The sequence below is a fragment of the Lepidothrix coronata genome, unplaced genomic scaffold (genome assembly GCF_001604755.1).
Source record: "Lepidothrix coronata isolate B3197 unplaced genomic scaffold, Lepidothrix_coronata-1.0 Scaffold27, whole genome shotgun sequence".
Classification (NCBI taxonomy): Eukaryota; Metazoa; Chordata; class Aves; order Passeriformes; family Pipridae; genus Lepidothrix; species Lepidothrix coronata.
The window spans coordinates 5,370,143-5,389,863 of record NW_016690207.1 but is presented as its reverse complement, the minus strand read 5'-3'; the positions used below and the strand labels follow the sequence as shown (position 1 = coordinate 5,389,863).

The following is a 19,721-nucleotide window of genomic DNA, read 5'->3' as shown; positions in this document are numbered from 1 at the left end:
CCTCTCGTCTTGCATTATTTATGGTTGTATTTCTTTTTTTGCCTTTTTTTTTAGGGTTTTGGATCCTCCCAGCCGAAGCTGCCTTATTCTGAAGTTCCCTGCAAACCCTGGACCTCACACCCATGGGTTTTGACTGGCATGTACCCTGGAGCCACCACAGAGCCCCCTCCTCCCCCTTTGTTTATCTCCTCCTTGCAGTCTGGACTTTCCCTTCACAGGACCTCCCCTTTACCATGGAGAGGCTGGAGTTCACCTCTGGCTGCTTCGTCCTCCCCGAACACTGAGATTTAACCACGGTTTTAAACGACCTTGCTTAAATCCCCCCCTGTATCGTGGGTGTGTTGGATAAAGACACTCTGTTTTCCAGAGAATCCGTAATATCCCTTTGAAATGTTATGTATTTGGAAACGATGCTGTTTTGCAGGGGTTTGGGGTAGGGTGTGTATTTTTGGGGGTGATGCTGCTCTTTGGCCAGCATGGGGATTGATGCTCTGTGGGCACTGATTTGAGGTGTCACTCGATACTTCCCAATGGATAATTAACCAAATATAGGACAAATGGCCCAACATGCTCTTGTTTCCACAGACACCAAAAGATGAGGGGTTGAGGAAGGCTGGGAAGTGCCTGACACTTTCCTTAGACCCTGCCTCCCTCCATGCTTGCTTGTGGGGAAAAACCATCACCAGTCACTGTTTTTGTCCTCTTGTGGTTTGGCTCGAAAATGGGGAGCTTGGGGTGAAGATGAGGCCCCTTCCCTGCCCCCCAAATCTTCGTGGCTGTTTTTGCACCACAGAAAATTCAGCACAGTCCCAGAGCAGCATCCCCATCCAACGCCAGCCCTGGGCCTGAGGGGCGGCACTTCGACCCTCAGGGATTTTTTCTGCCATCGGTGAGAAACTATTTATTGTAGCCTAAATATTTATTTTAGCTCCAGCGGTAACTGCAGGCCCGAGGCTGAGCCAGAGGGGCTTTCTCCGGGTGCGGCACTCGGAGCCAGCTGCCTCCCAGCCTGACGTGACACAGGTGGGTGGGCGCTGCCGTCCCCTGGTGTGGGACGAGAGGAGCAAAGGGAAATAAAGGGGAAAAAGCCGGAGTGGTCACGGCGTCGCCGTCGCGGTGATGGTGACATCAGCTGGTGGGTCATCAGTGGTGCCTGGCGGTGCCGAGAGCGGCTCTGCAAGGGGTGGGAGAGCCCCGGTGCCACCAGGTGTCACCGGGGCGGGTGGCTCAGCCCTGGGCTCGCCCCAGGGTGCGGGTACCTGCTGCTGTGCTGGGGGCAGGCGCTTCTCCCGGTGCTGGTGCTGCCTCCTCCTCCCCGCTCGCGGCTGCTTCAGCATCCTCCGGCGTGTCCACGGGTTCCTGGGCGCCAGGACCGGCCCTGGGGGAGGGACATGCGGGGTCTCGCTGGCGCCAGGGCGGGGGGAACAGCGGGGCAGAGGGATTTGGGCACTCACGTGCGGAAGAGCAGGTCGTGCAGCCCTGGGGAGACAGAAAGACGTGAGGTGTGGGGATCAAGGCTCCAGCCCACAACCCCCCCAGGGCTGGCACTCACGTGGGAGAGTCTCCCGGTGGCGGGCGATGCAGCGCACGGCCAGGAGTGACGCTGCGGTGGCCACCAGCATCCCGGCCACCGCCGCCCCCGTCACCGCCGGGTAGGCCTCGAAGGGAGGCTCAGCTGGAAGAGAGCAGAGAGAGTATGGCAGGCAGCAGGGACGGGCAGAGCCCAGAAACGCCGGGGACCGTGCGAGGCTGTGCCTGTTCGCTCTGAAAACCTACTGACGGCTGCTCGCACTCAGCTCCTCAGCTCCACCAGGATGGAAACGTTGCCCTTCTCCACTCAAACCCTGCTCTGCCCCCATGGAACGGCAGCCCCTGCCCACTTCACCTGGCGTCTGCACCTCGGAGGGGTGCCCGGCCGTGCGGTGGTTGACGGCCAGGACGCGGAAAGCATAGAGCACCGCGGGGTCCAGCCCCCCCAGGCGCCGGTCGCGGGAGTGGGGCTCGATGTTGCCAGCGGCCGTTTCCCAGGGGCTGGGCGCCTCTCGGAGGGGTTTCTTGGTTTGGCGCCGCTGCACCATGAAGCCGGTGAGGTTGCCGGTGCCCTGCGTCCGCCACTCCAGCTGCACCTCGGTGCGCGCCCGCGTGTAGCGCAGCTTGCTGATGGTGACGTTGGGGGGGGCCGGGTACCCTGCGGAGAGATGGCACCCGGCAGGAGGGGGCTGACGCCCCCAGCCCACCTTGGGGGACCCCTCTAGCCCTGCCAGGACTCACGGTCCACGCGGAGGCGGACGGGGAGGCTGGCGGTGCCCACGGAGTTGGTCGCGGTGCAGCGGTAGATCCCGCTGTCCCCCGGCCACTCGGCATCCAGGACAGTGAGGTTGAGCCACGCTTCTCCCTGCTCCAGCCGGTACTTGGCCAGCCCCTGTGTCACCTCCCGCTCCTTGGGGTCGTACCAAGCCACAGTGGCACTGAGCCTGGCGCTGGTGCCACGTTGCCGGCAGGTCAGCAGCGCCTCGCCGCCCTCCAGCACCGCCACCTCGCTCGCCGCCTCCAGATCGGGGACCTCTGCTCGGCGAGAAGGGAGGACAGTGTGGGCAGGGACGTGCCACCCCAACACTCCCGCTGTGGCACGGTGGGAGCACCGGGGACGGGTCTGGCTTACCCAGGCGCAGGCGGCAGTCGGGGCCGGGGGCCCGCAGCGGGTGGGCGGCCGCGCAGACGAACTCCCGGCCCCCAAGGCTGCCCTCGGTGCTCAGCACCAGGACGGCGGTGGAGGGTGTGGGGTCCCCCAGGGCCCGGCCCCCACCGTCCCTCCACTGCAGGGTGACGGGGGGCGTGCCCCCCTCCCACCGGCACTGCAGCATCACGTACTCGTCACCCTTGGTGGCCGCTGCCGCGCAGGTGGGGCTGCCCGGCGGGACCCCTGCGGGATGGAGCGGTGTCGGGGCGGGGCACTGCCGCGCTGTGCCAAAGCACCGCCAAAAAGCAGGTACCACCACCACCCTTCAAGGGCGTGGGGGGCTTTTGCACGGCTTTGCACCGTGAGGACCCCCATTCTGGAGCAAGCTGGGGGTGCTGGATGTCCCAGCAAAGGCAACAGCACCCTGGGGTGCCCATCCCGTGGTGTGGCCATGGCACGGGGTCACCACGGCTCTGGGGTGACACGGGGGGTCAGGAAGGGGCTTGGGGGGCAGATGGACCCATCGTCACTCACACAGGGTGGTCCCACATGCAGCCCCCTGCGGCAGCGCGGGGTGGGAGGCCAGGCAGGAGAAGGAGCTGCCATTCCTTGTGGCTACCCCTGGCTGGATCCTGGTGGCCATGGAAAAACTGGTCCCCATCACTCCCTCTTCCTCCTCCTCCTTCTCCTCCTCAAGGGAGCCCACCCAGCGCAGCTGGGCAAGGGGGAAGCCCCCCAGCCAACGGCACCGCAGGGCCACATCCTGCAGGTCTCCTGTGGCCAGGGCAGAGCAGCTGGGGCTCCCGGCTGGTGGATCTGCAGGAGACCATCAGCGCTGGGGGAGGCTGGGGGCTCCCCCCAACCCTCCTCGAACTGCCCCTCACACCCACATCCTCACCAGGGAGCTGCGTTGGTCCATCTCACCCCGGGGGGCCCCGCCGGCCCCCCCTCTGCGGGGTTACTTACAGTACACGGTGAGGACGATGGTGGCCTGGGTGCGGGTCTGCAGGTGGGTGTTCTCGGCCAGGCAGGTGTAGGTGCCCGCCTGGGCGCGGGCGATGGCGGCGATGACGTAGGTCTGGCCAACGTGCACCTGGGTACCGTTGTGCAGCCAGACGTAGCGGCTGGGGGGGTTGGAGGGCGCCAGGCAGCTCAGCACCACATCCTCCCGCTCGCCCGCGGAGAAGCCCCCCTGTTCGGGGGAGAAGGGCTCCACGCTGATGGCCGGCTCGTCGGGGCCGTCTGCAGGCACACAGGGGTCCTTTAGCCACGGGGTTGTCCCCACAGAGGGGACACAGCCCTCCCCGGGGCATCCTCCTCTTGGTGGGAAACGGGGCAGCTAAGCCTCCTTAGAAAGGGCCCAGTTATGGGGGTTGGTGGCCAGGGACATACTGTGGTGCTTGGTGGCCACAGATGTGCCATGGTGGCTTTGGAGGTATGGAGGTAGCAAGGTGCATGGTTGTCATGGACACGCCTTGGTAGCATGGCACACGGTGGTCACACAGTGGCCATGGCAGCCATGAAGGTGTCACGGTAGCCATGGACAGGCTATGGTGGCCATGGACAGGCTATGGTGGCCATAGAGGCATCATGGTGGTGGGGCGTACAGTGGCCAGGAATACATCACGGTGGCAACATGCCACACCATGGTAGCCATAGACACATTATGGTGGCCGTAGAGGCATCCCAGTACGTGATGTCCATGGATGCGCCATAGTGGTTATGGATGCACCATGGTAGCTATGGGTGTGCCACAGTGGCAGGGTGCTTGGTGGCCATGGCCATGCCATGGACATACCATGGAAGCATCGTGATGGCCACAGACATGCCATGGATGTGCCATGTTGGCATCCCCAGCCCCGAAGATGCCCCCCCAGCTGGTGGCTGAGGCCCCCCATGAGGGCGGTGCCCAGGCACTCACAGACGATGTCCAGGTAGACGGGCTCGCTGGTGTGGCTGTTGACCTCGTTGCTCGCGGTGCAGAGGTACCAGCCCGTGTGGCTGCGGTTGGCGGGCGTCAGGCTCAGCTCTGCCCCGGAGCCCCTCAGCCCCACGGGGGACACTGAGGGACCCCCCCGGGGCTCCTGGTGCTGCCAGGAGAAGCTCAGCGGCTCCGTCCCCTCCCGCACAGTGCACGTCAGGGCCACCGCCGCCCCCTCTGCCGCCGCCGCCGCCGTCGGCCGCACGAAGGGCTTGGAGACGGGCACTGGGGACACAGCTGTGAGCAGCCCCCACAGACAGAAGGGCCCCTTCAGGGCCCTCCTGTCCCCCCCTCCCAGACTGGATGATTGAACAACTGGTGCTGCAGCAACCAGTAGGATGGCTAGTGAGGACACCTATGGGCTAGTGAGGGGCATCCTGGCTGTGGGCGTGGGGACTGGGTGGAATGGCTGCTGAGACCAGTTAAGGATGGTGGGCTGCTGGGGTGGCCAGGGCAAGGAAATGGGGGTGGCTAGTGGGCTGCTACATTGGCTAGTTGGGGTTTACACTGGCTGGGGGCAAGGGGGATGCACTATTCACTGGCAAGTGGTGTGCTGGGCTGGTTAGTGGGGCTCTGGGTTGGCTAATGGGCTCTTGGTTGGCTGGTGGGTGCTATGTTGGCTGATGTTAAGCTACCTTGGCTGGTAGGATGCTATATTGGCTAGTGGGGTGCTATGCTGGCTATTGAGGGGCTTTGCTGACTAGTGGCAGACTACAGTGGCAAGCAGGGTACTCCGCTGACTAGTGGGGTGCTTTGTTGGCAAGTGGGGTGCTACACTTGCTAGTGAGCCACCTTGTTGGCTAGTGGGGCTCTCCATTGGCTACTGGGGCCCTTCATTGGCTAGTGGGGCACTATGCTGGCTAGTGCTATGCTTTACTGACTGGTGGAGCCCTTTGTTGGCTAGTGGGGTGTTCCACTGGCCAGTGGACAGCTCTGCTGGCTACTGGGCGAGGGGCTGCTTGACCGTGGTGCAGGGGGGCACGATGCCAGCCACTGATGGCCAGCAGGGCCCCTCAGGGTGGCCACGGCAGGGGCTTACCCAGGACACGCAGGAGGACGGCGGCGTATCCCACACGGAGCCGGCCCCGCTCCGGGAAGAGCCCCTGGCAGAGGAAGCGGCCCTGGGCAGCCACGCGCAGCTCCCGCAGCTCCAGCGTCCCGTTGCGCAGCGTCACCCGGCCCAGCGTCCCCGTGCCGGGGGCCACGACCACGTCCCGGCCAGAGCCCACGGCCAAGGCCCGTGGTGGCCCCTCTCCCCGCGGCGTGAAGCTCCAGAACACCACGGCCGGCGGGGCCGCGGCCACCAGCCCACAGCTCATCTCCACCGCCCGGCCTCGCACGCCCGTCACCTGCCACTCCTCGTAGGCCGCCTCGCTGGCCACCAGCGGCTGCCCTGCCCCGGGGCACCGTGTCCATCAGGTCAGGCCTCTGCCTGCCCCCCAACCTAGGAATGCGGGGAGGGGTCCCTGCTCACCCCCCGCCAGCGCTGGCAGCAGGCACAGGATCCAGGGCCCCCTCCAAGGCGGCGGCACTGCCCGGCCACGCTCCATGGCGCCATGTCCGGCACCGGCACTGCCTGAAGCAGGGCTGTGCTCTCCGGCCCCATCTCCTCTCCGGTTACTCTCAGGTAATTAGGCCCAGCCCTGATTAACCGTTAATTATTTATCAACCTGGCGGTGCAGGGGGGAACCCGACGCCGCTGCTGCTGCCTCAGCCCCTGCAATCTCGGGGCTGAGGACGGGCGCGCTCACAGCAGCAATGGCAGCATCCTCGCCTTCCCCGTGCGGGGGGGAATCCAATTCCTGAGTCCTCCCTTTCCCCACCCAATATTTTTGGCTAAAGGAGGGGGAAGATACACTGCCACCCCACCGCGATCGAAGGCGGGGGGTTTGGAGCCAGGGAAGCCGGGCCAGGAGTGGGGTTTGATATTTCATCTCCCGCTCCCTGCTGAGCCCCGGCCCATCAAACATTCATGGGGGCGGCCGTGCCGTAACGCAATGCCGGGGGGCCTGAGAGCCCCGGAGGGGGGATTTCTGGGTGCACGTGGGGGAAGGATCTGGCAACACCCAGGAAAGTCTGGAAAATGACCCACCATCTCTCATCCCCTCCCTGATTCTTTAACTACAATTAAGTTACTACAATGGTTACTACAATTACACTAACACTGAATGCGGGATTTCCCGCAAAGAGGTTTCGGGCCTTGAAATGCCCCAAAGGGGTTAAAGCTGGTGGTGAGGGGCTGCAGAGCCAGGGCCAGGCCCCCCTCCCGCTGCCACGTGCCTCCACCGGTGCTCTGGTCTGTTTTGTGCTCCTGCAGGTTGGGCTTGGGAAGAAATTTGGATGAGGGGAGTGGAGGGCAGTGGCCGATCTGGGAAACGCCACCATTGTCAACACAACCCTCTTTCCAGAGGTGATAAATTCCAGGGGATTTTGCTAAGGAAGGAGCCACCCTGAGGATTACAAACCATTTATTTATTAAAGATTAACAAAGGCACAAACACAGCCCTGGGCTGGGGACAGGCCGCTCCCAGGGTCCAACCTCTTTCCCTACACTGCTGGGACCCCAAATGCTTGGATTTTGGGACCCCAGGGTCCAACAACTCTCTCCGCACTGCTGGGACCCCGAACACTTGGATATCGGCCCCGGGATTCGGGATGGCAGCGGTGGATTCCTGCTGCCATCTAGCGGGATGAGGTCTGCCCCAGCATCTCCTCAGGCAACAACAAACTCAACAGCTTCAGAACACAAGAGAACCGGGAAGTTTTCCCCTGTAACTTTTCCTCCTGTCATGAACCAGAACTCGGATTTGTGGGAGTGAATCCCCACTCCTCACTCAGCTGCAAGCCTCTCGAGCTCATCCATGTCGTATGGGTCCAGCTGCTTGATCGTGGTCTCTGTAGGAAGGAAAGAGCTGTTGTCAGGAGGTGAGAGCAGAGCTTGTGCCCCCTGAGCTGGTGCCCCGTGCCACCTGGGAAGCTCCTGGAGTGCTCGCTGCAGCATCTCCCTCCACTGGGAAATCAGCCAGGAGGAAGTGCGGAGGGAACTGGATCAGTGGGGAAATCAGCTGGGAGGAACCCCGAGGGGAACAGTCAGGGCAGCAGCCGAGGGACAGCAGCGAGAACGAGAGGTGGCCCTGCAGCAGCAGCACACCAGGCTCAGCCTGTGGATGTGCTCCCGCTCCCTGCTCCCACCTCCGGAGCCACGTGGGACAGGGGAGGTTCGTGTCCTCGAATCCCAACATCATGATGTGAAAAAGCACAAGTCAGATCACCAGGAGTCCATCCCATTTGATTTTCATCCTCACACTGGGCTCCTTTGGCTCGTTCTGGACATGGCTGTGGTCAGGCTCATCCACATCCCAGTTATTCCAGCTGCTCATTGCTTCTGCTGCTTGGGAACAACCTTCGTCGGACTATTTGGCTCGTGTATTGCCTGCCTGGTGTCCACCACAGGCTCACTCGGTGTTTAAAGGACAAGTGGAAATTTAAAGGAACCAAGAGGGTTGAGCAGCTCCAAGGACAGAGCTGAGGAAGGAACAGCACTTTCTGCCCTCCAAAAGGTTTCCATAACTCTTTTTTTCCCCTAAAAATCACAGGGACGTCAGGCACCGGGATTCAAAAAGCAATTGGTACAGCCACGGCATCTGGCAAATCCCATGAAAATCCTCTTGATGTTGACAAGTGACAATCTATTTCCACTCAGGAAAGATTTCCACAGCTGCCAGCTCCTGTCCCACAGCCAGGGCTGAGCTGAGCCGCAGCACCAGGTCCCCTGGGACAAGGATTTGCAGGGAAAGGTAGAAAAAAATGCCTGAAGGAGGGGAAAAATAGGAGGTTCTAAGGCATCCCGGGTGTTAGTAACATCCCCTGTGAGTTGCACACAATCTGTGGGGTTGTTTCTCGGAAAATTTGGCTGCTGGGGAGCAAGAAATCACCCTAAAAGCTGCATCTGTCACCTGTTCCCAGTGGGATGAGCCCTGGGCAGAGGAGCAGCCCCGCAAGGTTCGAGGGGGAGGATCACAGTCCCAGCCCAGCCTCTCAGAGCGGTGGATCCACATGGATACTCACGGAAATGCTCCTCTATCTTGTGCACGAGCTCCATGGTCTCGTTCTCCACCATGCTGAAGGCGATGCCGCGGTGCCCGAAGCGTCCCGCCCTCCCAATCCGGTGCAGGTAGGTCTCAAAATCCGGCTCTCCATCCAAATCCCTGGGGAGGCCGAAGTTCACCACGGTGGTGACCTGCTGCACATCGATCCCTGGAAGAAAGGGAAAGGGGCTGTGGAAAGGGATCACCTCGTCCCACGGCATCCACGCGGAAGAACCGCAGGCCTGGTGTGTTTCGAGGGATGCTGGGTTTCCCAGGGTACCTCTGGCACAGACATTGGTGGCGATGAGGACCTTCTCCTTGCCCTCACGGAAGCGCTGGATGACGCTGGCCCGCTGGACCACCGTCAGCTCCGCCGTCAGCGTGGCCACTTGGTGCCCGTCCCGGCTCATCTTCTCCGACAGCCAGTCCGCGAGCCTCCGGGTCTGGGCACGTGGGGAGAGGCTGAGGCCCAGAACTGCCCCCCCTCCCAAATCCCCTGCTCCTTTTGAGGGAGCTCCCAGTGAATTTCAACACCCCCCTGGGGTCTTGTTTTGGGGATCTTGTCCCCCCATCTCCACACCATAGAAGGACCCATTCCTGCCATCCCCAAGGGCCAGCGTGGGGCTCTCCTGGGCAGGGGCATTACCTGGCAGAAGATCATGACCTGGCCGATGGTGAAGCTGCCGTAGAGGTTGCAGAGGGCCTTGTACTGCTCTTCTGAGTTCTGGCACACCATGAAGTACTGCCTGATGTTGCTCAGCGTGAGCTCCTCCTCGCGCAGCTTGATCACGATGGGGTCGGGGATGATCCGCTCAGCAAAGGCCCGCACGGGTTCCTTGAAGGTGGCTGAGAACAGCAGCACTTGGCAGTTCTTGGGAAGAGCCCTGTGACAGGAGAGAGGCCTCCTCAGTCCCAGTGAGTGGCTTCTGTCCAGGAGGACATAAACTCTAAGCTGATTTTGTGTGGCCTGCGATGGAAAGGGAAGCCAAGGGGGCATATGAAAAAGATGCAGAAGGACTTTTTACAAGAGCCCGGAGTGACAGGACAAGGGAGAATGGCTTCACACTGAAAGTGAAGAGGTTTAGATTGGATTTGAGGAGGAAGTTCTTTGCTGTGAGGGTGGTGAGGCATTGGAACAGGTTGCCCAGAGAAGCTATGGCTGCTCTATCCCTGGAAGTGTCCAAGGCCAGCTTGGATGGGACTTGAAGCAAGCTGGTCTAGTGGAAGACATTGTGCCCCTGGCAGGGGGATTGGAATGAGATGGGCTTTAAGGTTCCTTCCAACCCAGGCCATTCCACGATTCTCCAAGCTGCAACAGCTCAAAGGAAAGGTAAGGGAGGTAAAAGTCTTGCCATGTGTCCAGCAGATGTGGTTTTAGGGAAAGCTGGACCCCTCTACAAGCCCCCTCAGCACCATGTCTGAAAGCAGGGAAGCGGGATGTGAGCTGTCAGGGATACTCACCGGTGGATGCGGATGCTCTGGCAGGAGAGGCCCTGCGTGTCGATCATGATGTCGGCCTCATCCAGCACGAACAAGGAGATCTTCGTCAGGTCCAGGATGCGCTGCTTGAAGCACCAGTCCAGCGTGGTGCCCGGCGTCCCGATGATGATCTGCTCCTCCAGGACCGTGCCCTTCGGAACTGCGAGAGGGAAAAATGCACCTGGCTGCCTCCAGGCACGGAGCTCTCTGCTGCTCCCCTGGGGTCAGTCAGACTCTGGCTGCTCAGTGATGCCTTCCAGGGGTCATCACAACACTTCCCTGCAGCCTTTGGGGTGGGAACCAGCCCTATGTGGGAAGGGGGAGTCTGGAAGCAGCCAGAGATGGTGGAAAAGCCTCCTCAGCAGGCGAGGGAGACACAGACACTACTTTATTGGCCTGGATGGTCCCTGGTAGCTCCAGGCTCTAAGAGGGGATCCTTGTGCTCCCTTCCCACTCCTGGGGCAGTCCCAGTAGCTGGGCTGGGCTGGACTCACTTCGGTTTCCCCGGACAGCGTAGTTCACCTTGATGTCAGTGCAAAACTTCCCAATGGTCCGGACCACCTGCCCAATCTGCAGGGCCAGCTCATAGGTGGGAGCCAGGCAAAGGCACTGGTGGGAGAGGAGAGGAGAGGAGGGAGCTGTCATGCCCGGGATGGGACACGCTGGGCTGGCAACGAGGGCAGGGACAGCAAGAGGAGCACAGCAGCATTGCACAGCACTGAGGCACAGGTGATCGGGCAGCCAGGCATGGCTGGAGGTCTGGGAGCTGGGCTGTGTTCCCAGCTCCAGCCATGGGGGCAGAAAGAAGCCACTGTTGCTGTTTCTGAGGAGGAAATTCCCCTCTGGAAGCACAGTGCAGCTCATTCCTGCGCCCTGGTTCAGTCATCCCATGCATGTGAGAGGAGATGTTACATGGCAGGAACCAGCAGGCAAAGCTGATTCTGCACCCAGAGAGGGGACTGGGGGCATTTGAGCCACCAGAAAAACAGCAGTGTCTACAGCTGCTCCTCAAAATTTAAATTCCAGGGCAAATGAAGCCTGGATTGATCCGCCCTGGCAAGTCTAAGTGCCTCCCTGGGGCAGGCACTGTGCCTTCAGTCCTACCTGCCACTGTGACAGCCCCTGGGGGTTTGTCATCCCCCTCCAGTGGGTGAAGCCACACAGGGATGGGGACAAAGCCCAGAGCTCTGGCCTCGGCAGTGTTCCAGGCACTTGGGTCAACCCCTCCTGCATCAGCTCTCCCTGTCCTGCGTTACCTGCGGGTATTTCTCGTTGGCATTGGCTCTGCTCAGCATGGCCAAGACAAAAGCTGCTGTTTTCCCTGTCCCTGACTGGCTCTGGGCAATCAGATTTTGGGGCCTGCAAGGCAAAAGCAGCTTAGTGGAGCACAGGGGTCAGAGCACTGGGATGCCACACGGAGCCGGGGCTCTCATTCCTACTCACGGGTACGCCAGCATGAGCGGCAGAGCCTGCTCCTGGATTTTGGATGGTCTGTTGAAGCCCATCATGTAAACCCCCCGCAAGAGCTCCCTCTTCCTGTGGAAATAAAGCATCCCAAGGGCCCGTGTGAGGGCGGCCAGTGGCACTGGCGTTCAGCAAGGCCAGGGGCTGTGGCTACTCACAGGGGCAGCTCCTCGAAGGTCTTGACGGAGAAGAGCGGGGAGCTGGGGTCCCGCTGCAGGATCTCCACGTGCTGGTCGGACTCCACCAGGGACGTGTGGATCAGCTTGTTCATCAGCGAGATCTCCGCCAGCGGCACTGGGGAAAGGTAACAAGTGGAATAACACAACTGGAATGGCAGAATCATTAGGGCTGCGAGGGACCTCTGGAGATTGTGGGAGCAAGCAGAGCCACTCTGCACCTGCATTTAGCTAATTGGAGTTGAAAGGGAGGATCGACCTTGGGTAAGTGCTTCAAAAGAGAGAATGTTGTGTTTCTCAAAGTGGAAAACCACTGCATGATACGCATGTGTTTTTCTCTCGTGCCTGAACCCAGCCACCACATGATGTGAGCTGAATGTGCGGGATTGAGGCACTGGTTTAGGACGATCCTGGGAATTCTGGTTAACTAAAGAAAAACACCAGGTGCTGTTTACGAGAGAACATGAATAAAAGGGGAACACCGAAAAGGATCAGTGGACAAGTCCTGAAAATCGAACTCTGTGCAGCTCCATTTTCTGTCAGTGCCCGTAGAGACCACCCAGTCCAACGCCCCCTGCCCAGGCAGGGTCACCTGGAGCAGGTGACACGGGTGGGTCTGGAATGTCTCCAGAGAGAATCCACGAGCTCCCTGGGGCCGCCTGTCCCACCCTCCGCGGAAAGGAGTTCTTCCTCGCGCCGAGGAGGAACTTCTGCTGTTTTAGTTTATAACAAAAGGCCTGTGATTTGAACCCTCTCCCCTGCAGCCCCGGGCGAGGGGGGGAATCTGTCCGTGCTCCGCGGGGGGCTCCGGGACCCACCTCTTTCCTCGTCCTCCGCCTCGGCCCCGAGCGCCGGCGGCGCGGGGGGCGCGGGGAAGGGGCCGAGCCCGCGGGCCGGGCCCCGGCCGTGCAGCTGAGGGCAGGCGAGCCCGGCGAAGCGGGAGGGCGGGCGGCGCAGCGGGGCCGCGGGCCAAGGGCAGGGCAGGCCGGGCCCGGGGCCCGCCGGGCCGAACCTGCCGAGCCCGCGCCCCGCCTCCGCCATGGAGCCGCCTCACAGCGCCCGCGGCGCCGGACGGGGCGGGAACATCCGGCACCGGGGGAGCGGGCACGGCACCGGGTGCGGAACGGGGACGGTATGGCACGGGGATGGGGACGGCACGGGGATGGGGACGGCACGGGGATGGGGAACGGGGACGGGGCACGGGGACGGCACGGGGGATAGGGACGGAGATGGGGAAAGGGGACGGCACGGGGGATAGGGACGGAGATGGGGAAAGGGGACGGGGAACGGCGGGACTGGGGGAACGAGGGAGCACAGACCCCCGCGTAGGGTGGGGGTCCCTGGGGAGTTGGGGACAGCGACCTCATAGGGCGGGGAGGGTCCCCTGTTGGGACCCCGCAGAGTTTTGGAGGGAGATCTGGAGTGCTGGGGCACAGAGACCCCCCCACTGTATCGTGGAGGGTCCCTGGGGAGCTGGGGACAGGGAAGGTTCCCTGCTGCAGACAGGGACCCCATAGAGTTTCGGGAGGATGCCTGGAGTGCTGGGGGACAGAGACCCTTCACTATAAGGTGGCGGGTCCCTGGAGATTTGTGGGCAGGGGCCCCGTAGGGCAGGGACCTGATAGGTTTTTTGGGGGTGTCCCTGCGGTGCTGGGGGACAGGGACCCCGCCCCACTATAGGGTGGGGGTCCCTGGGGAGTTGGGGACAGCGACCTCATAGGGCAGGGAGGGTCCCCTGTTGCACACAGGCACCCCGGAGAGTTTTGGGAGGATGCCTGGAGTGCTGGGAGACAGAGAGCACCCGCTGTAGGGTGGAGGGTCCTGAAGAGTTTAAAGGACAGGAGGGTTTCCTGCTGTTGCACACAGGCACACTGTAGAGTTTTGGGGGGATGCCTGGAGTGCCGGGGGAGAGAGACCTCCCGCTATAGGATGGGGGTCCCTGGGGAGCTGGGAACAGGGATTGTGGAGCAGGGAAGGTCCCCTGCTGCAGACAGGGACCCCATAGATTTTTGAGGGGTCCCTGCAGTGCTGGGGAATAGGGACCCCCTTGCTATAGGGTGGTCCTTGGGGAGTTGGGGACAGCAATATCATAGGACAGGAAGGGTCCCCTGTTGCAGATAGGGACCCCATAGGGTGCCAACCCTGGTCCCCATTTTGTTTTGGGGGATCCCTGGGGACAGAGCCTGTCCCATAGGATAGTGGGAGTCCCTGAAGAGTTGGGAACAGGGATGATGGTGCAGGGAAGGTCCCCCGCTGCAGACAGGGACCCCATAGGTTTTTTGGGGGTCCCTGAGGTGTTGGGGACAGGGACACACTCCCTCCCCGAATGCTGGGAACAGGGACACCAAGGGGGGAGGGCTGTCCCCAGGTAGATAGAGATGCAGGGACCCCATAGGTTTTGGGGGCTTCCTGGGGTGTTGGAGGACAGGGAGCCCCCCCCTAAGGTAGGGGTCAGCAGCCTATGGTCAGGAGGTGAGGGGTGCCCCAGGGTGATGGAGATGCAGTGATCCCATAGGGTTTTGGGGGGTTCTCTGGGGTGCTGGGGACAGGGACCCCTGCACTGGATGCTGGAGACAGGGACACCAGAAGGGGAGGGGTATCCCCAGGGTGATGGAGATGCAGGGACCCCATAGGGTTTTGGGGAGTCCCTGGGGTTTTGGGCACAGGAACCATGGAGCAGGGAGGATCCCCTGCTGCAGACAGAGACCCCATAGGGTTTTATGGGGCGGTCCTTGGGGTGCTGAAGGAGCAGGGACCCTGTAGGGTGAGGGTGCTATCCCCCATAGGGTTTGGAGGGAAGTCTCTAAGGTTCTGGGAGACAAAACTCCCTTCATAGGTGGATGGGGGTCCACAGGGTGCTGGAAAGCCAGGGACCCCAACCCTGGAAGGTCCCTGGGGTGCCAGAACACCCCCAGTGTGGGGTAACCACACAGGTCTGTGTGTTTCCCATCTGGGATCACATTCAGAGGAGGTTTGGTGGGAGCTGGACAGAGAGCTCCAGGCTGCAGCTGTCACCTGTGTCCTGTCCTCCCCGCTCCCTTTTCCAGCCATCCCATTCAGCTTTTGGGGACTTTTTCCTGCGCCAGAACTGCCATGTTTTCAGTCCATCCCTATACCTGGGAAAAAAATTAACGCTAATAATAGTAATAACACTAATACTACCTTACTTCCATCCCAAAGCTCCCTTATTTTAAAAATGAGGTAAAATAAGGCCAAGGGAGCAGAGTTTGGTGGAGCAGGGATAAGTCTGGAATAACAGATGCTGCCTGTGGAGTTTCTAACAAACCCACAGAACGATGAGGAGCGTTTGCAGATGCTTTATTAAAGGAAAAGACGCTGCCGAGACATCGCAAATCAAACCTCCTCCACAGCAGAACTGGAACGTGGCGAGGCGATTTTCCAGGTGATGGAGGATGTTGAGGAGGGGAAAGCAGTGGTGCTGGAGAGGGGGCTGTGGCTCTAGGAGGCGTCCTTGCGGGGCATGAGGCACTGGGCCAGGTCCCGGCGCACGCCGAAGCGCAGGGCGTCGCGCTGCTTGGTCGTGGGCACCACGTACGTGTTGGGCACGAGGCGCTTGGGTGCCCGGCGCGGCTCTCCCGGCTGGGCCATCTGCCTCCGCATGGCCCAGCGCAGATCATCGTGTGGATCTTCCCCCGGGAAGCTGTATCTCTCCCAGTCTTGTCTGTATCCGTGGAATTTGGCCACTGGGTCGGTTTTCTTCCGTCTGCCAACCTGCGGAAGAATGTAGGACGTAGGCGATCCCACCCGAGCGGAGTGACGAGACGTGCTCCGTCTCCCAAGATCCTCAAGGAGAGAGCAGGGGCTGTCCTCAAGGAACCACGCATCATCACAGGGCATGCACTCCTCCAGGTCCTCGCTGCTGATTTCCCCCTCGGAGATGGTATCCTCCATATAAACCCTGGAATGCCCCGTATTCCACAGCTCGGCACCGCACTTGGGCTCAGCACTGCACCCTGGTTCATTGTTCACTGACTCATCAAAGATCTCCACCATTCCATCGGGTCTGTGCCTCAGCACCTTCCTCTTCATCACCAACTTCCTCTTTTCCCTCTGATCCTCAGAAAGCACTGGAAGGTCTGACTGTGCCCCAAAAACGATGGAGGCATCGGCGTAGGGGTCGTCACGGGGACGCCCCAGCTCCTCGCTGTCTCCCGGCCAGGTGCCCGATGTCCCCTCCATGATTCCCACCAAACCGGGTGGATTCTGCAGAAAAAGAAACCAGGGTTAATGTCTTGCAGCATGTTCAAGCTGGCTAAAGGTGTCAAAGGGGGCTCCGAGACTCAAATGTTTGGGTTCAGGGGTGTTGATTTAGGTTGGGCATGTTCTCAGAGCACTGCTGAACCTCCTGCCGCCAGCAGAAGGCTCTTCCCTAGAGTAGCAGAAACACAAGCCCTTAATTCCTGCTGGAAAACTCCACTAGAATTAGTTATGTGGTCAGTTAAGTCTTGCTTGACAAACACAGGGCAAGTTCCGTGCACTGGGTGAGAGATTAATGTTTTTCTGCTTGTACCTGTGCTTCTAAATCCACACTATTTAGTCATGATTTAATCCAGGGACATCAGAGAGGGTGTTCTACTTCTGCAGAGGAGGAGGAGGCTCAGCACAGCATGTTTAGATGCTTGCTTATGAGTCTGGTGATAGTAAACCTCGAGTAAACCTCTAGCCCTGTGACAAAAAGGGATCCGGACACAGATCCCACTCCCAGCACAGGCTTAGGATATCTTTAGGCGGGTTGGAAGAGCTGCAGGAGCCCCTGGTGGCGCTGGGAAGGGCGGGAGCAGATGGCGGGGCGGGATGAGTGGCAGCCGTCAGCGCGCTGTCTGCAGCGGGATGCAGGTGTGAAAGTGAGAAGGCTCCGTGACGGCTCGCCGGGAACGTGCTGCGCTGACGGAGCGGATCCCATCGGCTGGGGGAAGAGGAGTGATTAAAGGCTCCAAAAAAAGAGACTGGAGTGAGATGAAGGTTGCCCGAGCTGAGCCCCCATGGCCCTGCCCATGCTCTGCTGGGAACACGGTGGGGCTCAGATGATAAAAACCGACTCCGTGGATAAAGGTTATTTTGCAGAGCCAGCCTAGAGGTGCAATAAAAACCACATAAAAATGTAAATCCACCATTTTTTTCTTTCCCTGCAGACCCCAAGGATCCACCAGCAACAAACTGATGCTCCAGGGCAGTGGCTATGTCCGAGGAGAGCACGGCTGCTGACCACGAGGGGCTCCTGAGGAGGGTGCAGGAGCTGGAAGCGGAGGTGAAGCGGCTGCAGGAGAAGCTCCAGGATGACAAGGAGGGCACTGGGAGGAGAGAGGCTGCTCTGGCCCCCGGGAAAGCCAAAAAACGCCAACAAAGGCCCTTCGATTTCAGCGCGCACGGCCGCAGACACGTGGCACTGCGCATCGCCTACCTGGGCTGGGGCTACCAGGGCTTTGCCAGCCAGGAGAACACCCCCAACACCATTGAGGAGAAGCTCTTTGAAGCCTTGAAGAAGACACGGCTGGTGGACAGCAGAGAGACCTCCAACTACCATCGCTGCGGGCGCACGGACAAGGGAGTCAGTGCCTTTGGGCAGGTCAGCATCTCCTGTGGGTCTTCCAGGGTGGGATGGAGATCCAGTGGGATTGCTGTCCCACAGCACAGCTTGGATTTGTTCTTTAAAAGCCATCAGCTCTTACCCCTGGAAGTGAGCCTGGCAATGGCTTTCCTGCATGTGGAAAGACTATTTCAGACCCCTGAAGTGTTTTAGTGCTGTTTTGTCCCCCATATTAGTTCAAGTTCTTTTCCGGGGCCCTGCTTTAGGAGGATAAAACATGGCTTAGGCTGCAGCTTCTCCAGTAGCTCAGTGCTACCCAAAAAGGGGCGATGCCCTGTCTTTGGCAGGGCCCTCTCAGCTGATTTAACTCTCCAATCCCACCAAAATCCAAAAACCCCAGAAATTGGCTCCCTTCCTGCAGCATCAGGCAGCTGAATTCCTGCACAGAAGGGTCTGAGAGGAGCTGCAGCCAGCGGAAGGGAGCGTGGGAGTGGGAGCTGGAGGGAGGGGATGGAGCTGGCCTGCTCAGTGGGCACGGAGCCACCCGGCTGGCTGAGCCATTGGGGAGAACACAGCCGTGGTGGCTTCACCATTGGGCCGCTCTCCTTCCTTCCCTCCTGGTGCAGGAAGCAGAGCTGGCATAGGTTTGGCCTCGAGTGGCTGCTCTGCTCTCCATGGCAGGACGAGCCACACGAAATCAGGGCACTTGGTGCCTCCTCTTGTGCTGTTTCAGCACATGGCACCCGCACTGGGAATGAACTTGTTCCCACACCAGGTTTCCAAGCGAGCCAGGCTGTTACTGCCTTCAAGTCATCACCTCCAGCTCAAAAAAAAAAAAAAAAAAAAAGAAAAAGCACATTATAACCCAAACCAGTGACTAAAGTTGAAGCTGTTCTGAGACCGTGCTACGTAGGCAGCCTGTAACTTTGCCTGTTTTATTAATGGAATCTGTGGCATCTGCTCGGCTCCTCAGCAGAGGCACTCGCAGCTCCATGGTAGGATCACCCAACTGAAGCCACCTTCATCCGTAGGAGATCCTGGGTTTATTTCCCAGAGGTGTAGGAAGACTTGGCTCCACACGCCGCTGCGCCCGTCCATCCGCGCTCTAATCCTGGCTTTTACTCGTCTCTGCAGGTGATTTCCCTGGATCTCCGCTCCAGCCTGCCACCGGAGGGGCAGCAGCAAAACGGGCACACGGGCGAGGGGCAGCGGGAGGAGCTCCGCTACACCCACATCCTGAACAGGGTGCTGCCCCCCGACATCCGGGTGCTGGCCTGGGCCCCCGTGGCGCCGGAGTTCAGCGCCCGCTTCAGCTGCCAGCGCCGCACCTACCGGTACTTCTTCCCCTGCGCCCAGCTGGACGTGGCCCTCATGGACAGCGCCGCCCAGCGCTACGTGGGCACCCACGACTTCCGCAACCTCTGCAAGATGGACGTGGCCAACGGGGTGCTCAACTTCCAGAGGACGATCCTCAGCGCCCGCGTGACGTGGGTGGAGAGAGGGGGCGAATCCGGGCCGCGGGATCCCTTCCGGCTGTGCCAGTTCGAGGTGACGGGGCAGGCGTTCCTGTACCACCAGGTCCGCTGCATGATGGCCGTGCTCTTCCTCATCGGCCAGGGCATGGAGAGCCCGGACATCATCGACGAACTGCTGGACGTGGAGAAGAACCCCCGGAAACCGCAGTACAGGTAGGGATTGCTCTGGAAAACCGGATGGAGCAATGGCTACACCCGGAGTGCTGCTGGTGAGCCACGTCCCTGCCAGCACGTGGAGCAGTCTCCCAGCATGGAAGTAGGCTGCCAGCCTGGGATGTGTCCATAAGGACCTCTGTTGTCTTGCTCTCAGACAAAGCTTTAATGGCTTTAGTCCTCAGTATTTGGTGAAAATTAAGTCAGCTTTTATTGGGAAAGGGAGTTCTGTGAAGGGCAGAGCTGGCTGTGGCAGATCCACTGTTCTTGAGCCTTTTTGTGGGCCCACCTCCTGTCCTTGTCCCCAGCATGGCAGTCGAGTTCCCCCTGGTCCTGTATGACTGCGAGTTCCCAGACCTGCAGTGGCTCTACGACCCAGAGGTGCAGGGCTTCAACGTGACACACCTGCAGCAGCTCTGGGCCAGCCACGCCGTCAAAACCCACGTGCTTCGGGACATGTTGGCAGGGCTGGACACTGCTCCCATGGCCACTGGCAAAGGTAAGGGGGAGTTTGGGGGAACACCTTGGAATTCACACTGAAGGGTTACATTGAGTATTGGGAAGAAATCCTTCCCTGTGAGGGTGGGGAGGCCCTGGCCCAGGTTGCCCAGAGAAGC

At 60.4% G+C, this 19,721-nt stretch overlaps 5 protein-coding genes across 9 annotated transcripts in view; 2 read left to right on the top strand and 3 right to left on the bottom strand.

Annotated features, from left to right (window-relative positions):
• Positions 1-566, top strand: part of CDON (cell adhesion associated, oncogene regulated) — a 55,891-nt gene extending 55,325 nt beyond the window's left edge. For both annotated transcript variants that reach the window (XM_017809830.1, XM_017809832.1), the window contains exon 21: positions 55-566. The gene's annotated coding sequence lies outside the window, so the exon portion shown is untranslated. The remainder of the gene's footprint in view (positions 1-54) is intronic.
• A 324-nt stretch (positions 567-890) lies between these two features.
• LOC108494673 (hemicentin-2) lies at positions 891-6,271 on the bottom strand. Its single transcript, XM_017809452.1, has 12 exons — positions 6,136-6,271; positions 5,701-6,054; positions 4,602-4,886; positions 3,647-3,922; positions 3,215-3,496; positions 2,663-2,923; positions 2,272-2,565; positions 1,886-2,188; positions 1,553-1,675; positions 1,455-1,479; positions 1,260-1,378; positions 891-1,174 (listed from the first exon to the last, which is right to left on the bottom strand). The coding sequence occupies exons 1-12, from the start codon at positions 6,209-6,211 to the stop codon at positions 1,098-1,100; spliced, it is 2,475 nt and encodes an 824-aa protein (XP_017664941.1). The 5' UTR covers positions 6,212-6,271; the 3' UTR covers positions 891-1,097.
• Positions 6,225-19,721, top strand: part of PUS3 (pseudouridylate synthase 3) — a 14,820-nt gene continuing 1,323 nt past the window's right edge. Inside the window, exons 1-4 of one of the 3 annotated variants that reach the window (XM_017809659.1) lie at positions 6,225-6,288; positions 17,022-17,455; positions 18,551-19,104; positions 19,413-19,603. In XM_017809659.1, the coding sequence (XP_017665148.1) occupies positions 17,069-17,455; positions 18,551-19,104; positions 19,413-19,603 (1,132 nt within the window). In that variant the 5' untranslated portion in view covers positions 6,225-6,288; positions 17,022-17,068. Of the gene's footprint in view, positions 6,289-12,940; positions 13,001-17,021; positions 17,456-18,550; positions 19,105-19,412; positions 19,604-19,721 lie in introns of those variants that run through there. The other 2 variants (XM_017809658.1, XM_017809660.1) reach the window with 2 other exon arrangements.
• On the bottom strand, positions 7,113-14,902 carry DDX25 (DEAD-box helicase 25). 2 transcript variants are annotated; one of them, XM_017809663.1, is made up of 10 exons: positions 14,884-14,902; positions 11,851-11,986; positions 11,672-11,764; positions 11,485-11,587; positions 10,723-10,837; positions 10,211-10,388; positions 9,396-9,633; positions 9,030-9,192; positions 8,730-8,918; positions 7,113-7,556 (listed from the first exon to the last, which is right to left on the bottom strand). In XM_017809663.1, exons 2-10 carry the CDS (start codon positions 11,961-11,963, stop codon positions 7,492-7,494), a joined length of 1,257 nt encoding a protein of 418 aa, XP_017665152.1. In that variant the 5' UTR covers positions 11,964-11,986; positions 14,884-14,902; the 3' UTR covers positions 7,113-7,491. The 2 variants fall into 2 exon arrangements, with proteins under 2 accessions (XP_017665152.1, XP_017665151.1); XM_017809662.1 differs by lacking the exon at positions 14,884-14,902 and adding an exon at positions 12,687-12,750.
• Positions 15,171-19,721, bottom strand: part of HYLS1 (HYLS1, centriolar and ciliogenesis associated) — a 6,047-nt gene continuing 1,496 nt past the window's right edge. The window contains exon 2 of the mRNA XM_017809665.1: positions 15,171-16,092. Within this exon, the coding sequence (XP_017665154.1) occupies positions 15,328-16,068 (741 nt within the window). The 5' untranslated portion in view covers positions 16,069-16,092 and the 3' untranslated portion in view covers positions 15,171-15,327. The remainder of the gene's footprint in view (positions 16,093-19,721) is intronic.